Source organism: Hyperolius riggenbachi, chromosome 10, assembly GCF_040937935.1.
Source record: "Hyperolius riggenbachi isolate aHypRig1 chromosome 10, aHypRig1.pri, whole genome shotgun sequence".
Classification (NCBI taxonomy): domain Eukaryota; kingdom Metazoa; phylum Chordata; class Amphibia; order Anura; family Hyperoliidae; genus Hyperolius; species Hyperolius riggenbachi.
This window is the reverse complement of record NC_090655.1, coordinates 204,723,182-204,741,514: the sequence shown is the minus strand read 5'-3', so window position 1 is coordinate 204,741,514 and position 18,333 is coordinate 204,723,182. Positions and strand designations below refer to the sequence as shown.

The 18,333-nt window shown below is 48.4% G+C and overlaps 1 protein-coding gene across 2 annotated transcripts in view; it reads left to right on the top strand.

The window, feature by feature from the left end:
• LOC137536222 (membrane-spanning 4-domains subfamily A member 4A-like) overlaps positions 1-18,333 on the top strand; it is a 211,496-nt gene that overhangs the window by 93,579 nt on the left and 99,584 nt on the right. For both annotated transcript variants that reach the window (XM_068258334.1, XM_068258335.1), the window contains one exon: positions 9,278-9,385. In XM_068258334.1, coding sequence (XP_068114435.1) covers positions 9,278-9,385 — 108 coding nt within the window. The remainder of the gene's footprint in view (positions 1-9,277; positions 9,386-18,333) is intronic.

Here is an 18,333-nt window from a genome sequence, read left to right as displayed (position 1 = left end):
TGGCGTGGCAGCTCCAGCTCCTTTTGCACGTCTTCCAGGCTCGCACAGGCTGCAGCCGAGCGCCGGAAGTGACGCACAACGTTCCTTGCTGTTTCCAGCAGTTCGCCCATCCCCTGGTAGGTGCGCAAGAACTTCTGCACCACCAGGTTCAGCATGTGGGCAAGACAGGGGATGTGGGTCAGGTTTCCCCTGTCTATTGCGGCAACCAGATTGGCCCCATTGTCGGCCACCACCTCTCCGACTCTGAGGCCTCTGGGGGTCAGCCAAATCCTCTCCTGCTCCTGGAGTTTGGCCAACACATGGGTTGCCGTCAGTTTGGTCTTCCCAAGGCTGACCAAGTGCAGCAGCGCTTGGCAGTGGCGGGCCTTCACGCTGCTGCTGAGGCGGGGGGTTTGGCCAGGTGTGCCGGAGGATGGCAGAGGATCGGAGGAACCTGCTGCAGTTCCCCTGACCCTGCGGGGTGGCACCACCCACTGTGTTGCTGCTGCTGCTGTGCCCGCTGCTGCTCTCCCATCCTCACCCCCTTCCACCAAGCTGACCCAGTGGACATGGAAGGACAGGTAGCGGCCTGTCCCGAAGCGGCTGCTCCAGGAGTCCATGGTGACGTGGACCCTTTCACCAACCGCGTGCTCCAGCCCTCGCTCCACATTGGCCATCACAAAGCGGTGCAGTGCAGGAATGGCCTTGCGGGCGAAGAAGTGTCTGCTGGGGAGCTGCCAGTCTGGGGCTGCACAAGCAAGCAGCGCACGCATGTCGCTCCCCTCCTGCACGAGCGTGTACGGCAGGAGTTGGGAGCACATGGCCCGTGCCAGCAAGCCGTTCAGCTGCCGCACGCGACGGCTGCTGGGAGGCAGAGCCCTAACCACCCCCTGGAAGGACTCGCTCAAAAGGCTCGGGCGTGGCCTTTTGCTTGCACGGGAATCAGCAGACACAGCAGAGGAGGCCACTGAGGACTGGCTGCCAGAACAGGCCTCAGTGTCGGTGGCAGGAGTTGCAGAGGGGGGAGGAGCAGTGCGTTTCCGCACTCCTGCTGGTGCTGCTGGAGGAGCAGGAGGGCGGGTGGCTGCTGTTGCTGCTGCTGCTGCTGCTGCTGAAGGCTGTGCAGTGATGGGTGTGGTGCCACTGCCAGCACCAGATGCCTTCAGCCTCTGGAACTCCTCATGCTGGTGGAAATGTTTCGCAGCAAGGTGGTTGATGAGTGAGCTGGTGCTGAACTTTAAGGGGTCTGCACCTCTGCTCAACTTCCGCTGACAGTGGTTGCAAGTGGCGTACTTGCTGTACACTGTGGGCATGGTGAAAAATCGCCAGATTGGTGACAAAAACAACCCCCTACGGCCTGGAGCCGCTGCTGCCTGTCTCCCTGTGGTGGTTGGGGCAGGGCTTGGGTGCAGCTGGTGGTGGTACTGACAGATGCTGCTGCTGCTGCTGCTGAGCCTGAGACACCAGCAGGCTGTGGGACCTGCCTACTGCTGCCAATGCTTGCAATGATGCGCCTCCTTGCAAGGCCCACAAGCGCATCCTCCTCCTCAGAGCTGCTGATGACGACATGCCCTGGAGCTGGTGGCACCCAGTCTTTGTCTGTCACCGTGTCATCATCATCCTCCCCCTCCTGAAACATGTCCTGCTGGGATGATGACCCCCCAAACTCCTCTCCTGATGCATGGATGGGCTGCTTGACTGTCGCCACAGTCTTGCTGTCCAATCCCTCCTCCCCCAAAGTGCCCATCAGCATCTCCTCCTCAAAATCGCCAACAACAGCAGACAATACCCTGATGGTGCCTGGGGTCAAAAGACTGCTGAGTGACAGGTCGGCGACTGACGGTGAACTGGCCTCCTCCACAGGCCCTGCTGGGCGGCTGCTGCGAACAGGGGTGGTGGTGAGGGTGGAGGCCTTGGATGCAGAGCTGATGGCGGGCTGCTCATCCTCCGTCATCAGTTGCACCACAGTGGCTGCATCCTTTTCCTCAATGGGACGTTTCCGACCCGACTGGAGGAAAATCGGAGCAGGTGCTACACGCTGCTGCTGCTGTGTCTCTGCAGCGTGAGTTGCAGATGCTCCTGCTGGGCGGCGCCCAAGGCGTCCACGGCCAGTGGCTATAGGAGGAATGTTAGCCACTGACGCTGCTGCTGCGGAACTGTGCATGGTGGCGCGGCCGCGGCTTGCCACAATGCTGCTCCCTCTCCTCCTGATTCCCTTGCTGCCCTTCCCCTTGCCCAAACCGCGCTGGCTGCCACTTCCAGACATCTTAGATGTTTTGGGCGTAAACACAAAAGTTTTTAAAAAGGGCGGGTGAAAAGTGGGGTACTTTAATGGAGTGGGTTGGTGGGTGAGGTCGGTGACACTAATCACTAAGTGATTAGATCGCTAACTGATTAGTACAGTACAAATACGAAATACAATAATCGGTAATCAGTAAGTGTGAACAGTGAACAGTGAGTGTGTCCCCTAGTACACTAACTAGAAAATACAATAATCAGTAGTAATCACTCAGATTCAGTAGAAGGAAATAGAGTGTGTGTACACTACAGACAGTGAGTGCACGCACGCGCACACACGCGCAGGAGCTAGCCTATGAACAATGACTGAGTGAGTGTCCCTAGTACAGTAAGTAAGTAGTAACAGTCAGGAAGTACAACTAGAAATTACAATAATCAGTAGTAATCACAAGGAAATAGAGTGTGTGTACACTACAGACAGTGAGTGCACGCACGCGCACACACGCGCAGGAGCTAGCCTATGAACAGTGAATGAGTGAGTGTCCCTAGTACAGTAAGTAAGTAGTAACAGTCAGGAAGTAAAACTAGAAATTACAATAATCAGTAGTAATCACAAGGAAATAGAGTGTGTGTACACTACAGACAGTGAGTGCACGCACGCGCACACACGCGCAGGAGCTAGCCTATGAACAGTGACTGAGTGAGTGTCCCTAGTACAGTAAGTAAGTAGTAACAGTCAGGAAGTACAACTAGAAATTACAATAATAAGTAGTAATCACAAGGAAATAGAGTGTGTGTACACTACAGACAGTGAGTATACGCACGTGCACACACACGCAGGAGCTAGCCTATGAACAGTGACTGAGTGAGTGTCCCTAGTACAGTAAGTAAGTAGTAACAGTCAGGAAGTACAACTAGAAATTACAATAATCAGTAGTAATCACAAGGAAATAGAGTGTGTGTACACTACAGACAGTGAGTGCACGCACGCGCACACACGCGCAGGAGCTAGCCTATGAACAGTGACTGAGTGAGTGTCCCTACCCTAGTACAGTAAGTAAGTAGTAACAGTCAGGAAGTACAACTAGAAATTACAATAATCAGATTCAGTAGTAATCACAAGGAAATAGAGTGTGTGTACACTACAGACAGTGCATGTGCACACACACGCAGGAGCTAGCCTATGAACAGTGACTGAGTGAGTGTCCCTAGTACAGTAAGTAAGTAGTAACAGTCAGGAAGTACAACTAGAAATTACAATAATCAGTAATCAGAAGGAAATAGAGTGTGTGTACACTACAGACAGTGCACGCACACACACACGGTCACACGCAGGAGCCATGAACAAACAGTGACAGTGAGTGTCCTAGTACAGTTATATAACTACAATACAAAATACAATCACTCAGTACTAGTAAAGGACAGCAGAAATACTGGTATAGATGAGAAATAAACTAACAGAGGACAGGAGAGAACAGCTGAGCTGCCCACACAGGCAGGCCCTGAGGCCTAAATTTGTGTAAGCTTGCCTGCAGCAGCTGGCTCTCTAGTAACACACAAGCTACTAACTAAAATACAATGTCTATCTAACTAACAACAATATAGGTGTATATAGGAGGTGTATGTGAGCAAAAACGCTAGGTGAATGACCACAATAAAGCTCTTGCTAAGCCAAAGCACAAAGGAGCAGATCTCTCTCTGTACAAAGTCAGGCAAGGACGAAAAAACCGAACATGGCGGCCGCTATTTATAGGGTAGGGGCTGGCCAGGGTCCCCCTCAGTGATTGGCTGCCGTCAGAGGGCCTGGGAGCCCTCTGATTGGCTCTGAGTACATCAATCTGGGCTATGACGCTATTCGAGCTCGGTATTCGAGCTCGAATAGCGCTGTTAGCTCGAATAGCGCGAATAGTGAATGTGCTATTCGAGTTTACTCGAATAGCCCATTCGAATATCTCCAGCTATTCGGAGCTCGAATACCGAGCTCAAATAGCTGAAAAAGAGCTCGAATATTCGAGCTACTCGAATATTCGAGCTCTGTTGAGCACCAACACACTGCATCTCTGCCTGCACGCCGTGTGACTGGCTGCCTGCCCCAAGACTAAGTCACTCCACCACACAGCACATCTGCCCGCCGGCCGCTTCCTGAATTTTTTAGGTCGCTGCTAGTAATTTTTCTGGGGCGTCTACATGCCTGTCTAATTTTTCTGGCTGCACTGCGGGCGGCTGCAACAACAAAACAAAAGGCATGTACATGTGCCCAACTGCCCATCCCCCTTCTGCGGTGAAGGGGCTTGCATAGCACAATGAAGCAATGACCGCCGGCTATATGAGTGTCTGGGGGGTTGGCACACCAAAGATAATAAGGTCGTTGCTTCATTGTGGTCAGACCAAATTTGATCAGCTGGACAGTCACTGTTCTGTCATTCAGCTACATCAGCCGGGCGACCATATGGGCTGTAAAGCCACCATCACCTGCACTCTCGTCATGGTGCGCACCAGTCCAGCACGGCCGTCACTACACAAACGGCTGTTTGCAGTCACTGCATACCTTTCACTGCATCTGTGACTGCACATTGCATTATACCTGGCAGTCAGTGCATACCTCTCCCTTGAATGGATGGCAGACTTGCCCTCCAGAACATATTCTCATAAAGGATGGTGATGATGGAATCATTGACCTCCATAACAGATTCTCGTTAAAGGATTTAAAGTTGATTCATTACATCAGGGCCTCGAAAGTCCTCCTGTATTGTTATTTTTTGTCACTACCTCGGGGCGGGCATGCCATGCCTGCTGCCTTCTAGAGATGGCCTGAACGGTTCGCCGGTGAACGGTTCCAGGCGAACTTTGGGTGGTTCGCCTTTGCCGGCGAAGGCGAACTTTCACGGACGTTCTATTCGCCTCATAATGCTCCATTAAGGTCAACTTTGAACCTCTACATCACAGTCAACAGGCACATTGTCTCCAATCAGACTACACTCACTCCTGGAGCATCACCCCCCCCCACCCACTTATAAAAGGCAGGGTTCTCCAGCCGTTTTACTCACTCGTCTGCCTACAGTAATTAGTTAAGGGACAGCTGCTGACAGACTCCGCTAGGGAAAGCTTAGTTAGGCTCTTGTAGGCTTGTTGCTCCTGGCTGATTGTTATTCCTTATATTGCACCCCACAACAGCTCCCTCCTCCTCCTCTGGAGGGTCTTGTCTTCCAGGGAATTGTAGGATTTCAAAAGCCAGCTCACATACATTGGCCAGGAATCGAACCCAGGTCTAGTGCTTCGTAGGCAGCTCTCCTCACCACTATACCACCACTACATGCTGAAGCCAGCCTAGCATGTACCATTATGATATATCCAAGTTAAAAATTAGCTTGCTTAGGGATTTGTAGGATTTCGAAAGCCAACTCATATACATTGGCCAGGAACCGAACCCAGGTCTACCACTTGGTAGGCTGCTATACTAACCATTATACCACCAACACAACACACTACAATGCTACATGCTGAAGCCAGCTTAGCATGTACAATTGTCATATATCCAAGAGAAAAATGAGTTTGCTTAGGGATTTGTAGGATGTCAAAAGCCAACTTACATACATTGGCCAGGAATCAATCCCAGGCCTACCACTTGGTAGGCTGCTATCCTAACCATTTTACCACCAACACAACACACTACAATGCTACATGCTGAAGGTAGCCTAGCATGTGCCATTGTGATATATCAAAGAGAAAAATGAGCTTGCTTGGGGATTTGTAGGATGTCAAAAGCCAACTTACATACATTGGCCAGGAATCTAACCCAGATCAACTGCTTGGAGGGCAGCTATGCTCACCACTATTCCACCAACACTACGGGCTGAAGTCAGCCTAGCTGGCCTGGGAAGGATGAAAAGCTAGGTGGCCATGCAACCATTCCTGCTAGCCTAAAGCTTACTTGTATCTTTTACAACACATTGGCTTAAGACTTTACCAAATCCAATGACCGCCAACAAAAACCAAAAAAAAACAAAAAAAAAAACAGCAAACAGAGAAGCTTCCCCATATTGGAACATTGGATTTGGTAAAGTCTTAAGTTAAGATAGCAACATACCAAGTGGTAGGCCTGGGTTTGATTTCTGGCCAATGTATGTGAGTTGGCTCTTGACATCCTACAAATCCCTAAGCAAGCTCATTTTACTCTTGTATATATCATAATGGTACATGCTAGGCTAGCTTCAGCATGTAGTGTTGGTGGTGGTATAGCGGTGAGGAGAGCTGCCTACTAAGCACTAGACTTGGGTTCGATCCTCGGCCAATGTATGTGAGCTTGCTTTTGAAATCCTACCCTGCAATTGAACATTCAATGAGATTTCTGACCTTAAAACAGTGATTTGTATCAAATCTAGGTTTTTTATTGAGACTTTTGACGTGTATCCCACTCAACCATGTCTCTGTCCAGGTATTAGACCATTTGAAACATCTTTTCCATCATTTTTCTGGCCACCATAACTCTTTCTAAATTTCTAAGTTCGCCTCCCCATTGAAGTCTATTGCGGTTTGGGAAAGTTCACGCGAACTGAACTTTCGCGGTAGGTTCGTGAATCTCCACTGCCTTCCTTGCCTGGATGTGAGGTGGTAGGCGTTTCTTAGGCTCCAACTCCGGAACGGAATACAACCAGGATTCCCCGGCCATTAGCTGTGGTCACTCACAATGGCAGACTTGCCCTCCATAAATGATTCTCGCCTCCTTGAGGAGGAGACCAACCTGGTGAATCGCAGTGAAGGCACCATCAGACTTGCCCTCCATAACAGATTCTCATTAAAGTATTTAAAGTTGATTCATTTCACATACACAACAGGGCCTCGAAAGTCCTCCCATATTGTTATTTTTGGTCACTACCTTGGGGCGGGCATGCCATGCCTGCTGTCTTCCTTGCCTGGATGTGTGGTGGTAGCCATTTCTTAGGCTCCAACTCCGGAACGGAATAGAAACCGGATTCCCCGGCCATTACCCGTGGTCAGTCACCATAGTACTGAGAAACTAGTACCATTGAAAGTTTTGCACAGTTGAATGAATGGCAGACTTGCCCTCCATAAAACATTCTTGGCAAATGCTTTCGAGTTGGTTTGTCTTCCGCTGGGTCAAGGGTCCATCTGACCACAGATGCCTGGTCTGCAAAGCACAGTCAGGGCAAGTACAGCATGGGTCTCAGGCTCCCACTTCGGACCGGAATCGAACCTTGATTCCCCAGCCATTACCCGTGGTGACAATGGCAGACTTGCCTTCCATAACAGATTCTCGTTGCAGGTACTGAACAGCAAGTAAAAAATATAATTAAAAAAAAAATAGATGTAAGGTAAGCTTTAACAATGGTAGAGAAAGAACCATCGAAAGTTGATAAGGCAGTCAGACATTACCTGATATCACTGAGAAAGAGCGATCTCGCCATGTTGCGCACCAGTCCAGCATGGCCGTCACTACACAATCAGCTGTTTGCGGTGCGTTACACAGTGAGTTTGGTCTGTAAGTGTGAAGCAGTACACTAATTACACTACCTGATTGATGTACACACATGCAAGATGTTTTAAAGCACTTTAGGCCTGCTATTTAGCATTTAGTGTGATTTCTGCCCTTAAAACGCTGCTTTGTGTCAAATCCAGATTTTTCCCCAGGACTTTTGGCATGTATCCCACACCGCCATGCCCCCCTCCAGGTGTTAGACCCCTTGAAACATCTTTTCCATCACTTTTCTGGCCAGCATAAGTGTTTCTAGTTTTCCAAGTTTGCCTCCCCATTGAAGACTATTGCGGTTCGCGAAAGTTTGCGCGAACCGAACCTTCCGAGGAAGTTCGCGAACCCGGTTCGCAAACCGAAAATCAGAGGTTCGGCCCATCTCTAATCACTTCCAATTAGCTCCTGGCCTTTGCAGTGACTCCTGGGAGCAAGGGGTTTGCTCCTGAAAATGTCAGAGGCCTTCCTCACAAAAATGCATGCCAAGTGAGAACTGCCCAATTTGACACAAAATCGAACATACAATTCTCACTCACTTACCCCTATTTTTACATAAATAATGCTGAACTCTAACTGCAAACATATTTTTTTCTGTTGTATTCATGGGCCTTCGCAGAAATGTTTCCGGTGGGGGGGGGGCAAAAAAGGGTGGGGCAAGCCAATGTGGCGTGCAGAAAATTGTGTTGTGCGCAGAAAAATGGGGGTATGAAAAAAAATGGGTGTGGCCATGGACAAGGATGTGGGTGGGGTCAGAGGTTACATAGTTACATAGTTATTTTGGCTGAAAAAAGACATACGTCCATCGAGGTGGAGCCAAATTTACATGAATTTAGCAATGGTAGCAATGGTGGGACATTAGACTAGGACTATGGTAGGGATTAGATTGTGAGAACCTTCGACACAGGTTCCCCCAGTTTTAGGTAGTGAAAGGGACCCCGCATGTTTAGTGACAAGGACTCCCCCCTCCCCCCCCCCCCAGTTTAGGTGGTGACAGTTGAACCTCTGGGTTAGGTAGTGTCAGGTGCCCCCCAGTTTAGGTAGTGACAGGTGCCCCCAGTGTAGGTAGTGACAAGTGCCCTCCCCCCCCGTTTAGGTAGTGACAGGTGCCCCCCCCCCCAATGTTTAATAGGGACCCCACTCACCGTCAGTCATCCCAGCAGCCAGCCTCAGACCTCAGAATCAGCCGGCGACCAGTGAGAGCAGGTACACAGTACCCCCATGGACACTGCACTGCATATGTGGAAGTGATGTCACTTCCACAATCCACATATCAGTGTGGTGTCCGCGAGTTCCTTGTGCCCGCTCTCACTGGTCGCTGACTGATTTTGAGGTCTGACGCTGGCTGCTGGGATGCAGCGGGGATGACCCCAGGGGGGACGATGACACACAACTGACAGCCAGGGAGGGGCAGCTGACGGTCGGGAGGGGGCATCTGCCCCATTTTGCCCCTATGTGCGGCCGCCCACAGTTGTACTGCTCAATTGCAGGCACAATTAGTACTTAGGACAATCCTTTAGCATCACTCAAAACAGTATGAAATTAAATTGACCATTCCTTTATTTCTCCTTTTAGATGTTGGTGGTTGTTACAGCTGTCTTGAAGATTATTTTCGATGTTGGCTGGTTCGCCAGTAGCTATTATTTTAGGACCAGTATTGTAGCAGTTTGGAGTTCCATATTTGTAAGTATCGCTGTCTCAAGTTATTTTCTGTTAAATTAAAGATTTTTGAGTAGAGCTTAGCCATGGACTAAAGTGGACGCATGTCGGGTTAGCTCCCTCACATAGCACCGATATAAGCTCTCCCTGATGTGGCATCCGACCTTCCTCTGCTTGCCTGCAGGAGACTTGAAGCGTGGACGTGCTGGGATGGGACCGAAGTGGCTCAGAGCCATCGATTCCGGACTTATTTTGCCTCACGTCTAATGGGAATCCTCCCCAAGATGGGTGCGGATCACACGAGGTAGGCCTCTCCTCCCGTGCTGCAGCTTCCCCAGTGCATAATTTAGAGCAGAAGTCAGCTACTAAAGGAGACTTACAGCAGCTCTTTAGCAAAATAGATAAACTGATTAAGGCTACAAACTGCAGCTGTAAAAGAGATCAGAACAGACTTAGCTGTCCTGGGACGAAGGATAGGAGAGGTGGAGGAGGGATTGGATGGAGTTAGGGATTATTGCACTCAAGTGGATGTGGACATAAGAGAAATTGAAGCTGGTCTTTCATTAGTAAAAGATTTTCAAGTAGAGCACGATAATTGTGATAAGTGAAGTAATCTTCGTATTTGGGGTATTGTAAAGGATCAAACAGACTTGGTAGACTACCTCGCAGCACTATTTCTTACTTTGTTGCCAGAAACTGTGGAATCTGAACTGAGGATGGACAGAGCACATTGGCTCCGTCCCTTACCTAAACAGGTTGACCCTCCCAGAGACGTGGTAACTAAGCTGCATTATTATACTATTAACGAAGCTATCCTCACGGGCTCTCATAATATGGTGGATCTAAAAGAAGAGAAATAAAGCCCCTAACTTCTGTGCTTATTAAGAATAAAATTCACTACATGTGGGGTTTCCCCTTCAAGCTACAGATTACATTTAATGGGAAACAGATTTCAATTGCTAATTCACAAAGGATTCTGGAACTTTTAAATGGGCCTTGATCAGGGTTCGAGTCCTGCGTGGACGCGGGTGGATGGTGTCCACCTCCTTTTTTCAGAGAGCGGACGCTGTCCACCCTGGCTTGTGTGGAGGGGAGCAGCACAGAGAAGGAGAGCTATGGGGACAGCGGGGAAGGGCGGACGTCCCCCCCCCCCTTCCCTCACCTTTGTGCTCCCCTTCCTGCCTCTCCCCTCCGGTGTTTTCAAATGTCGGGCCGGCGGCTAAAGTGGGCGGAGACTTACCGCATTCTTCCAGCTGCAAGGGACGCTCTGCTCTGTGTGCGGCTAGAAGACCAGACTAGCCGCACACAGAGCGGAGCGTCCCTTGTGGCTGGAACGTGGTAAGTCTCCACCCACTTTAGCCGCCGCACCGACATTTGAAAACATGGGAGGGGAGAGGCAGGAAGGGGAGCCCGAAGGTGAGGGAAGGGGGGGGGGGAGACTGCCCCCATAGCTCTCCTTCTCTGCGCTGCTCCCCTCCTGCTGGGGGCACACCTGGCTACCTGGGCACATATACCCCTGCCTACATATACTGGGGACATATCCCACTGGCTACATATACTGGGCACATATACTTCTGCCTATATATACTGGTCACATATCCCACTGGCTATATATACTGGGCACATATCCCACTGGCTATATATACTGGGCACATATACCCCTGCCTATATATACTGGGCACATATCCCACTGGCCACATATACTGGACACATATACCCCTGCCTACATATACTGGGGACATATCCCACTGGCTACATATACTGGGCACATATACCTCTGCCTATATATACTGGGCACATATCCCACTGGCTATATATACTGGGCACATATCCCACTGGGAATATATACTGGGCACATATACCCCTGCCTATATATACTGGGCACATATCCCACTGGCCACATATACTGGACACATATACCCCTGCCTACATATACTGGGGACATATCCCACTGGCTACATATACTGGGCACATATACCTCTGCCTATATATACTGGGCACATATCCCACTGGCTATATATACTGGGCACATATCCCACTGGGAATATATACTGGGCACATATCCCACTGGGTATATATACTGGGCACAAATCCCACTGGCCACATATACTGGACACATATACCCCTGCCTACATATACTGGGGACATATCCCACTGGCTACATATACTGGGCACATATACCTCTGCCTATATATACTGGGCACATATCCCACTGGCTATATATACTGGGCACATATCCCACTGGGTATATATACTGGGCACATATACCCCTGCCTATATATACTGGGCACATATCCCACTGGCCACATATACTGGACACATATACCCCTGCCTACATATACTGGGCACATATCCCACTGGCTACATATACTGGGCACATATACCTCTGCCTATATATACTGGGCACATATCCCACTGGCTATATATACTGGGCACATATCTCACTGGGTATATATACTGGGCACATATCCCACTGGCTTTATATACTGGGCACATATACCCCTGCCTATATATACTGGGCACATATACCCCTGTGTGAAGAAACGCGGAAAAGCCGCCGCATGGACGCAGGATGAGGCGGCTGTTTCCGCGGCTGGCATAGCGGAACACGGAAAAACCGCCACGTCTGACGCGGCGGTTTGCGCGCACAGGCCTGCTACTGACGGTCTGACCAGGCGCGGGGAGGCCACCGCATGTGCAGATAGCGGTGCGTCTCACCCCGCGTGCAGGCCAGCAAAGACATTGCAAAACGTGACTGGTGTGGCTGGGACTGATAGTCCACACAGGTTCAGAATGACGCGCGCGCGCTGAGTGGCAGAGCTTATATGACAGCCAGAAGAAGGTCAGCTGACCAAGCTGGTCAGCTGACATCTCCACCACTTTTCATTGGTCCAGCACTTAGGGTGGCGCTGGAGAGCGCTATAGTATATATACTGGGTGCTGGTCATTCTCTGGTTGTCTGTCGTTGCGATCACTACGTGGTAGCACTCAGGCCTTGTCTGTTTCTGTGTTCTAGCATAGTTTCCAAAGGTGTTGACATCAAGGAGTTCACACCTTAGCATTAGGAATATTGTATTGAATTATTTGTTATGACCTTCTGCCTGCCTGACTATTCCTCTGAACTCTGATCTTGTACCTTGCTATTTCTGATATCCTGGTGCCAATCTCTGCTCGTTCCTGGACTCTGTACCTGCCTCCTGATTCTGTACCTCGTTATTCTGATTCTCCGTTGCCTGACTCTGCCTGTTATTGGATTCCTTATCTGCCTTCTGATTCTGTACTTTATCTGTCTGTGTGTTGACGACCTGGCTTGGCCGGCCTCGAGAACTAGCCTTACTGTTAGAGGCAGTTCCCAGATCTGCTAGTGACACCCGCTCATTGGTGTCACTCACGCTCTGTCCTTCCCACATTCTGCTTAGCTCCTCCCCCGGGAGAGTCTAGGCTTACGGAAGGAGCTTTCTTCTGTGCAGTATTCCTTACTGCCACTGTACCTACTCCTTAGGTACAGTCCACTGTGTTACTGTTACACCCAATCACTCACTTGTTAACTCAGGTGTCCAGAGGTTAGTAGATATATCTGATTATCGGTGATACTGCAGATCACCAATAATCGGGTATATTCTGTATTCTCGGTGATACTGCAGTTTACCGGTAATCAGACCCTCTCTGTGTTACACCGATCGTTACACCCTGGCTATATATACTGGGCACATATACCCCTGCCTACATATACTGGGGAAATATCCCACTGGCTACATATACTGGACACATATCCCACTGGCTATATACAGGATCTTCTCAAAAAATTAGCATATTGTGATAAAGTTCATTATTTTCTGTAATGTACTGATAAACATTAGACTTTCATATATTTTAGATTCATTACACACAACTGAAGTAGTTCAAGCCTTTTATTGTTTTAATATTGATGATTTTGGCATACAGCTCATGAAAACCCAAAATTCCTATCTCAAAAAATTAGCATATTTCATCCGACCAATAAAAGAAAAGTGTTTTTAAAACAAAAAAAAGTCAACCTTCAAATAATTATGTTCAGTTATGCATTCAATACTTGGTTGGGAATCCTTTTGCAGAAATGACTGCTTCAATGCGGCGTGGCATGGCGGCAATCAGCCTGTGGCACTGCTCAGGTGTTATGGAGGCCCAGGATGCTTTGATAGTGGCGTTAAGCTCATCCAGAGTGTTGGGTCTTGCGTCTCTCAACTTCCTCTTCACAATATCCCACAGATTCTCTATGGGGTTCAGGTCAGGAGAGTTGGCAGGCCAATTGAGCACAGTAATACCATGGTCAGTAAACCATTTACCAGGGGTTTTGGCACTGTGAGCAGGTGCCAGGTCGTGCTGAAAAATGAAATCTTCATCTCCATAAAGCTTTTCAGCAGATGGAAGCATGAACCCATTTTTGAACCTGAAACATTGGCAGAAGCGCCTGACCTGGGCTACAGAGAAGCCGCACTGGACTGTTGCTCAGTGGTCCAAAGTACTTTTTTCGGATAAAAGCAACTTTTACATGTCATTTGGAAATCAAGGTGCCAGAGTCTGGAAGAAGACTGGGGAGAGGGAAATGCAAAAATGTCTAAAGTCCAGTGTCAAGTACCCACAGTCAGTGATGGTCTGGGGTGCCATGTCAGCTGCTGGTGTTGGTCCACTGTGTTTTATCAAGGGCAGGGTCAATGCAGCTAGCTATCAGGAGATTTTGGAGCACTTCATGCTTCCATCTGCTGAAAAGCTTTATGGAGATGAAGATTTCATTTTCAGCACGACCTGGCACCTGCTCACAGTGCCAAAACCACTGGTAAATGGTTTACTGACCATGGTATTACTGTGCTCAATTGGCCTGCCAACTCTCCTGACCTGAACCCCATAGAGAATCTATGGGATATTGTGAAGATAAAGTTGAGAGACGCAAGACCCAACACTCTGGATTAGCTTAAGGCCACTATCAAAGCATCCTGGGCCTCCATAACACCTGAGCAGTGCCACAGGCTGATTGCCTCCATGCCACGCCGCATTGAAGCAGTCATTTCTGCAAAAGGATTCCCAACCAAGTATTGAATGCATAACTGAACATAATTATTTGAAGGTTGACTTTTTTTTGTTTTAAAAACACTTTTCTTTTATTGGTCGGATGAAATATGCTAATTTTTTGAGATAGGAATTTGGGGTTTTCATGAGCTGTATGCCAAAATCATCAATATTAAAACAATAAAAGGCTTGAACTACTTCAGTTGTGTGTATTTGAATCTAAAATATATGAAAGTCTAATGTTTATCAGTACATTACAGAAAATAATGAACTTTATCACAATATGCTAATTTTTTGAGAAGATCCTGTATACTGGGCACATATCCCACTGGCTATATATACTGGGCACATATACCCCTGCCTATATATACTGGGCACATATACCCCTGCCTATATATACTGGGCACATATACCCCTGGCTATATATACTGGGCACATATACCCCTGGCTATATATACTGGGCACATATACCCCTGGCTACATATACTGGGCACATATACCTCTAGCTACATATACTGGGCACATATACCCCTGGCTATATACACTGGGCACATATACCTCTAGCTACATATACTGGGCACATATACCCCTGGCTACATATACTGGGACATTTACTGCGGACATATACTCCTGGCTACATATACTGGGCACATATACCTCTAGCTACATATACTGGGCACATATACCCCTGGCTATATATACTGGGCACATATACCCCTGGCTACATATACTGGGACATATACTGGGGACATATACCCCTGGCTACATATACTGGGCACATATACCCCTGGCTACATATACTAGGCAACTATACCTCTGGCTACATATACTGGGAACTACTATACTCATGGCTACTTATACTGGGGACACCTATAGACCTGGCTACCTATGCTGGGGGTACCTATTTTGGGGGAACTGCTGTCAGATTATCTGCATTTTTGTGGAACCGCTGTTATGTATTTTGGGGAACAGCTGCCAGATTATGTGTATGTTAGGGGAACGGCTGCTGCCAGATTACGTGTATTTTGGGGAACTGCTGCCAGATTGTGTATGTTTGGGGGACCACTACTGCCAGATTATACATCTTTTGGGTGTTACGTGTATTTTGGGTGATCCGCTGCCAGGTTTCGCGTATTTTGGGGAACTGCTTCTAAATTATGTGTATGTTGGGGGAACTGCTGCTGCCACATTGTCTATTTTGGGGGAACCACTTCCATATTATCTGTATTTTGGAGGAACTTCTACCAGATTATGTGTCTTTTTGGTGAAATGCTGTCAGGTTACATCTATTTTTGGGGGATACACTATGGCAGAGCTCAAACTTCCTCGGCAGACCTTTTACATCACTGCTAAGGTCATGTATATTTGGCCCCACCCATGACCACGCCCACGTTATGCTTGACCAGGCTCATTTTTTTCCAAGTGAGTCCACTCACTTCTTTTCCCAGGACTAGACCCCTGGCCTTGATACCCATTGGTGGCTCTAGCTTCGAATTTGGGGGGCATGATGGCTGGCTGGTGGGGACCATTTGGGTGATCAAAATCAATGTTTGTATAGTGAACTTTGATATGTTTTGCCTAACTGATAAAACAAAGGCTAACTAGGTCAGCAATGATAGGAACCAAATGTAAACATTACAAACAGAACTCAAAGGCTTTTGAGCAGAGCAGATTGTCCAACTGATGGTGCTCTTATTCAGGGGTGCAGCTAAGGGTTTTGTGGCCCCAAGCAGACTGTAGGAAGTGGCCCTAGGGCAAAAAATGGGTGTGGCTATCCCACATAAGTGGGCGTGGCCATGACATGTGGGTGGAGCGGGAGGGCGGATTGGGGCGGGGCTGTTTGCGGGGAAAAATGAATGTGGGAGTGATTGCGGCGCGCGCAACGCGCCGCACCAAAAGATGGGCGTGGCCATGACATTGTATGGGTGGAGCTTAACCTTAGCACAGCAAATATAGCCAACTATGACCATTAAATAATAAATGCAGCAACAGTTACCCCAGACACCAGAAAATAAATACGCAATTTGTGCAACATTTCAGCAGAAAACAAAGGCAATTTGTGCAACATTTTAACAGAAATCAAACGCAATTTGTGCCACATTTCAGCAGAAAACAAACGGAATTTGGGCCACATTTCAGCAGAAATCAAACGCAATTTGGGCCACATTTCAGCAGAAATCAAACACAATTTGGGCCACATTTCAGCAGAAATCAAATGCAATTTGGGCCACATTTCAGCAGAAATCAAACGCAATTTGGGCACATTTTCAGCAGAAATCAAACGCAATTTGGGCACAGTCCAGCAAAAATCAAACGCAATTAGGGCACATTTTCAGCAGAAATCAAACGCAATTAGGGCACATTTTCAGCAGAAATCAAATGCAATTAGGGCACATTTTCAGCAGAAATCAAACGCAATTTGGGCACATTTTCAGCAGATATCAAACGCAATTAGGGCTGCAAAAAGAAAATAATTTACTCACCTGGCACTGGCAGAAGTCTTCTCTCCCCATCTCCCGGCCGGCTCCTCAGGTGCGCAGATCCCACGGAGCTCCCTCCCTCCCTCCTCCAATCTCCCGCACTGATTGAATGCAGGGCTACGGGAAGATGGCCACCCGAAGCCCTGTACTGGAGACATAAATAGTCTCCAGAGCTGGGCTTCGGCGGCGGCCATCTTCCCATAGCCCTGCTCTGCTCTGCCAGCCCCGCGGGGCTGCGGGAAAACAGTAACAGCACGCCGACGTCACGGAGCCGCCGAGGCCTCTAAGACCTTGAGGCCCCAAGCGGCCGCTTGGTCTGCTTGGTGCCTCGCGGCGCCCCTGCTCTTATTGAAGAAAAGTTATCTACAGATGTACTTGGATAGTTCGCTGGCATGCTTTGAGTCTTACTTGCTAGAAAGCTGATCATTTGTAATCAGATCACAGAAAAATCATTCCAGCCGCAGCCAGTGTCTCATAACTTTACAAGCAAGTGGAGCGGGAAAAGGAAGGAGGGAGAGAGAACATTGTGTATGTTGTTCCTTATCTTAGTAGCTAAGCATTGCTGCAAAAAAAAAAACAGATTTTATTGCCTAATTTAAAAGAACAACTGTAAGCTTTCAGCTTGTAAGCCTTCTTCAAACTCTATTCCCGTTGACTGACAATGTTAGACCATACAATCAGAAGAAGGTAGAGAGATGTTTTGCAAATATAAGTATTATCTAGATACATTAAGTACAAGGGTTAGTGCAAGTATTGTGAGGTAATTATGGCAAATAGATAAGACCCTTGGTGTACTTACTGCATAGACTCAGGCTGACATGGAAAGCTTTTTACAGACTCTTTCTTCTTCACGGTATGCTGCAGGAACCTGGAAACAGTTAATTTTATGTTATTGAGTGAGGGTGGGGCACTCAGGAGGGCAGTGAGTTCCAGGAGGGGCCACTGCGTGCCCCAATGTAACGCCGCCCATGTTGAAACCTCAGTCTATTTGCCATCTATTCCTCTACCTTTACCATAGGAAGTTTCCTCCACATCCCACTTGGTCAAAGGTGGGCTCTGATAAACACAGAATGCTTAAAGAGAAACCGTGACCAAGAATTGAACTTCATCCCAATCAGTAGCTGATACCCACCCCCTTTTACATGAGAAATCTATTCCTTTTCACAAACGGATCATCAGGGGGCTCTGTATGGCTGATTGTAATGGATAGCGGAGATGCCGCCGCAGCGGTGAGCGGCATGGCGGTGGTCTCCGCGTCTCAGCCGGCGGCCTCCGCCGCGCTATTACATGGAGGAGTTTTGCCTGGTCCTTCAGTTGCACATAGACTGAGGGCTACGTGCGCGCGCGCCAGGCGACAGGACCTTTATGCGAATATAAGGGAAGTCAGCTGATCGGCCGGTCAGCTGACTCCAGCAGTTCTCCTGATTGGCTGAGTGACTGGGGCGG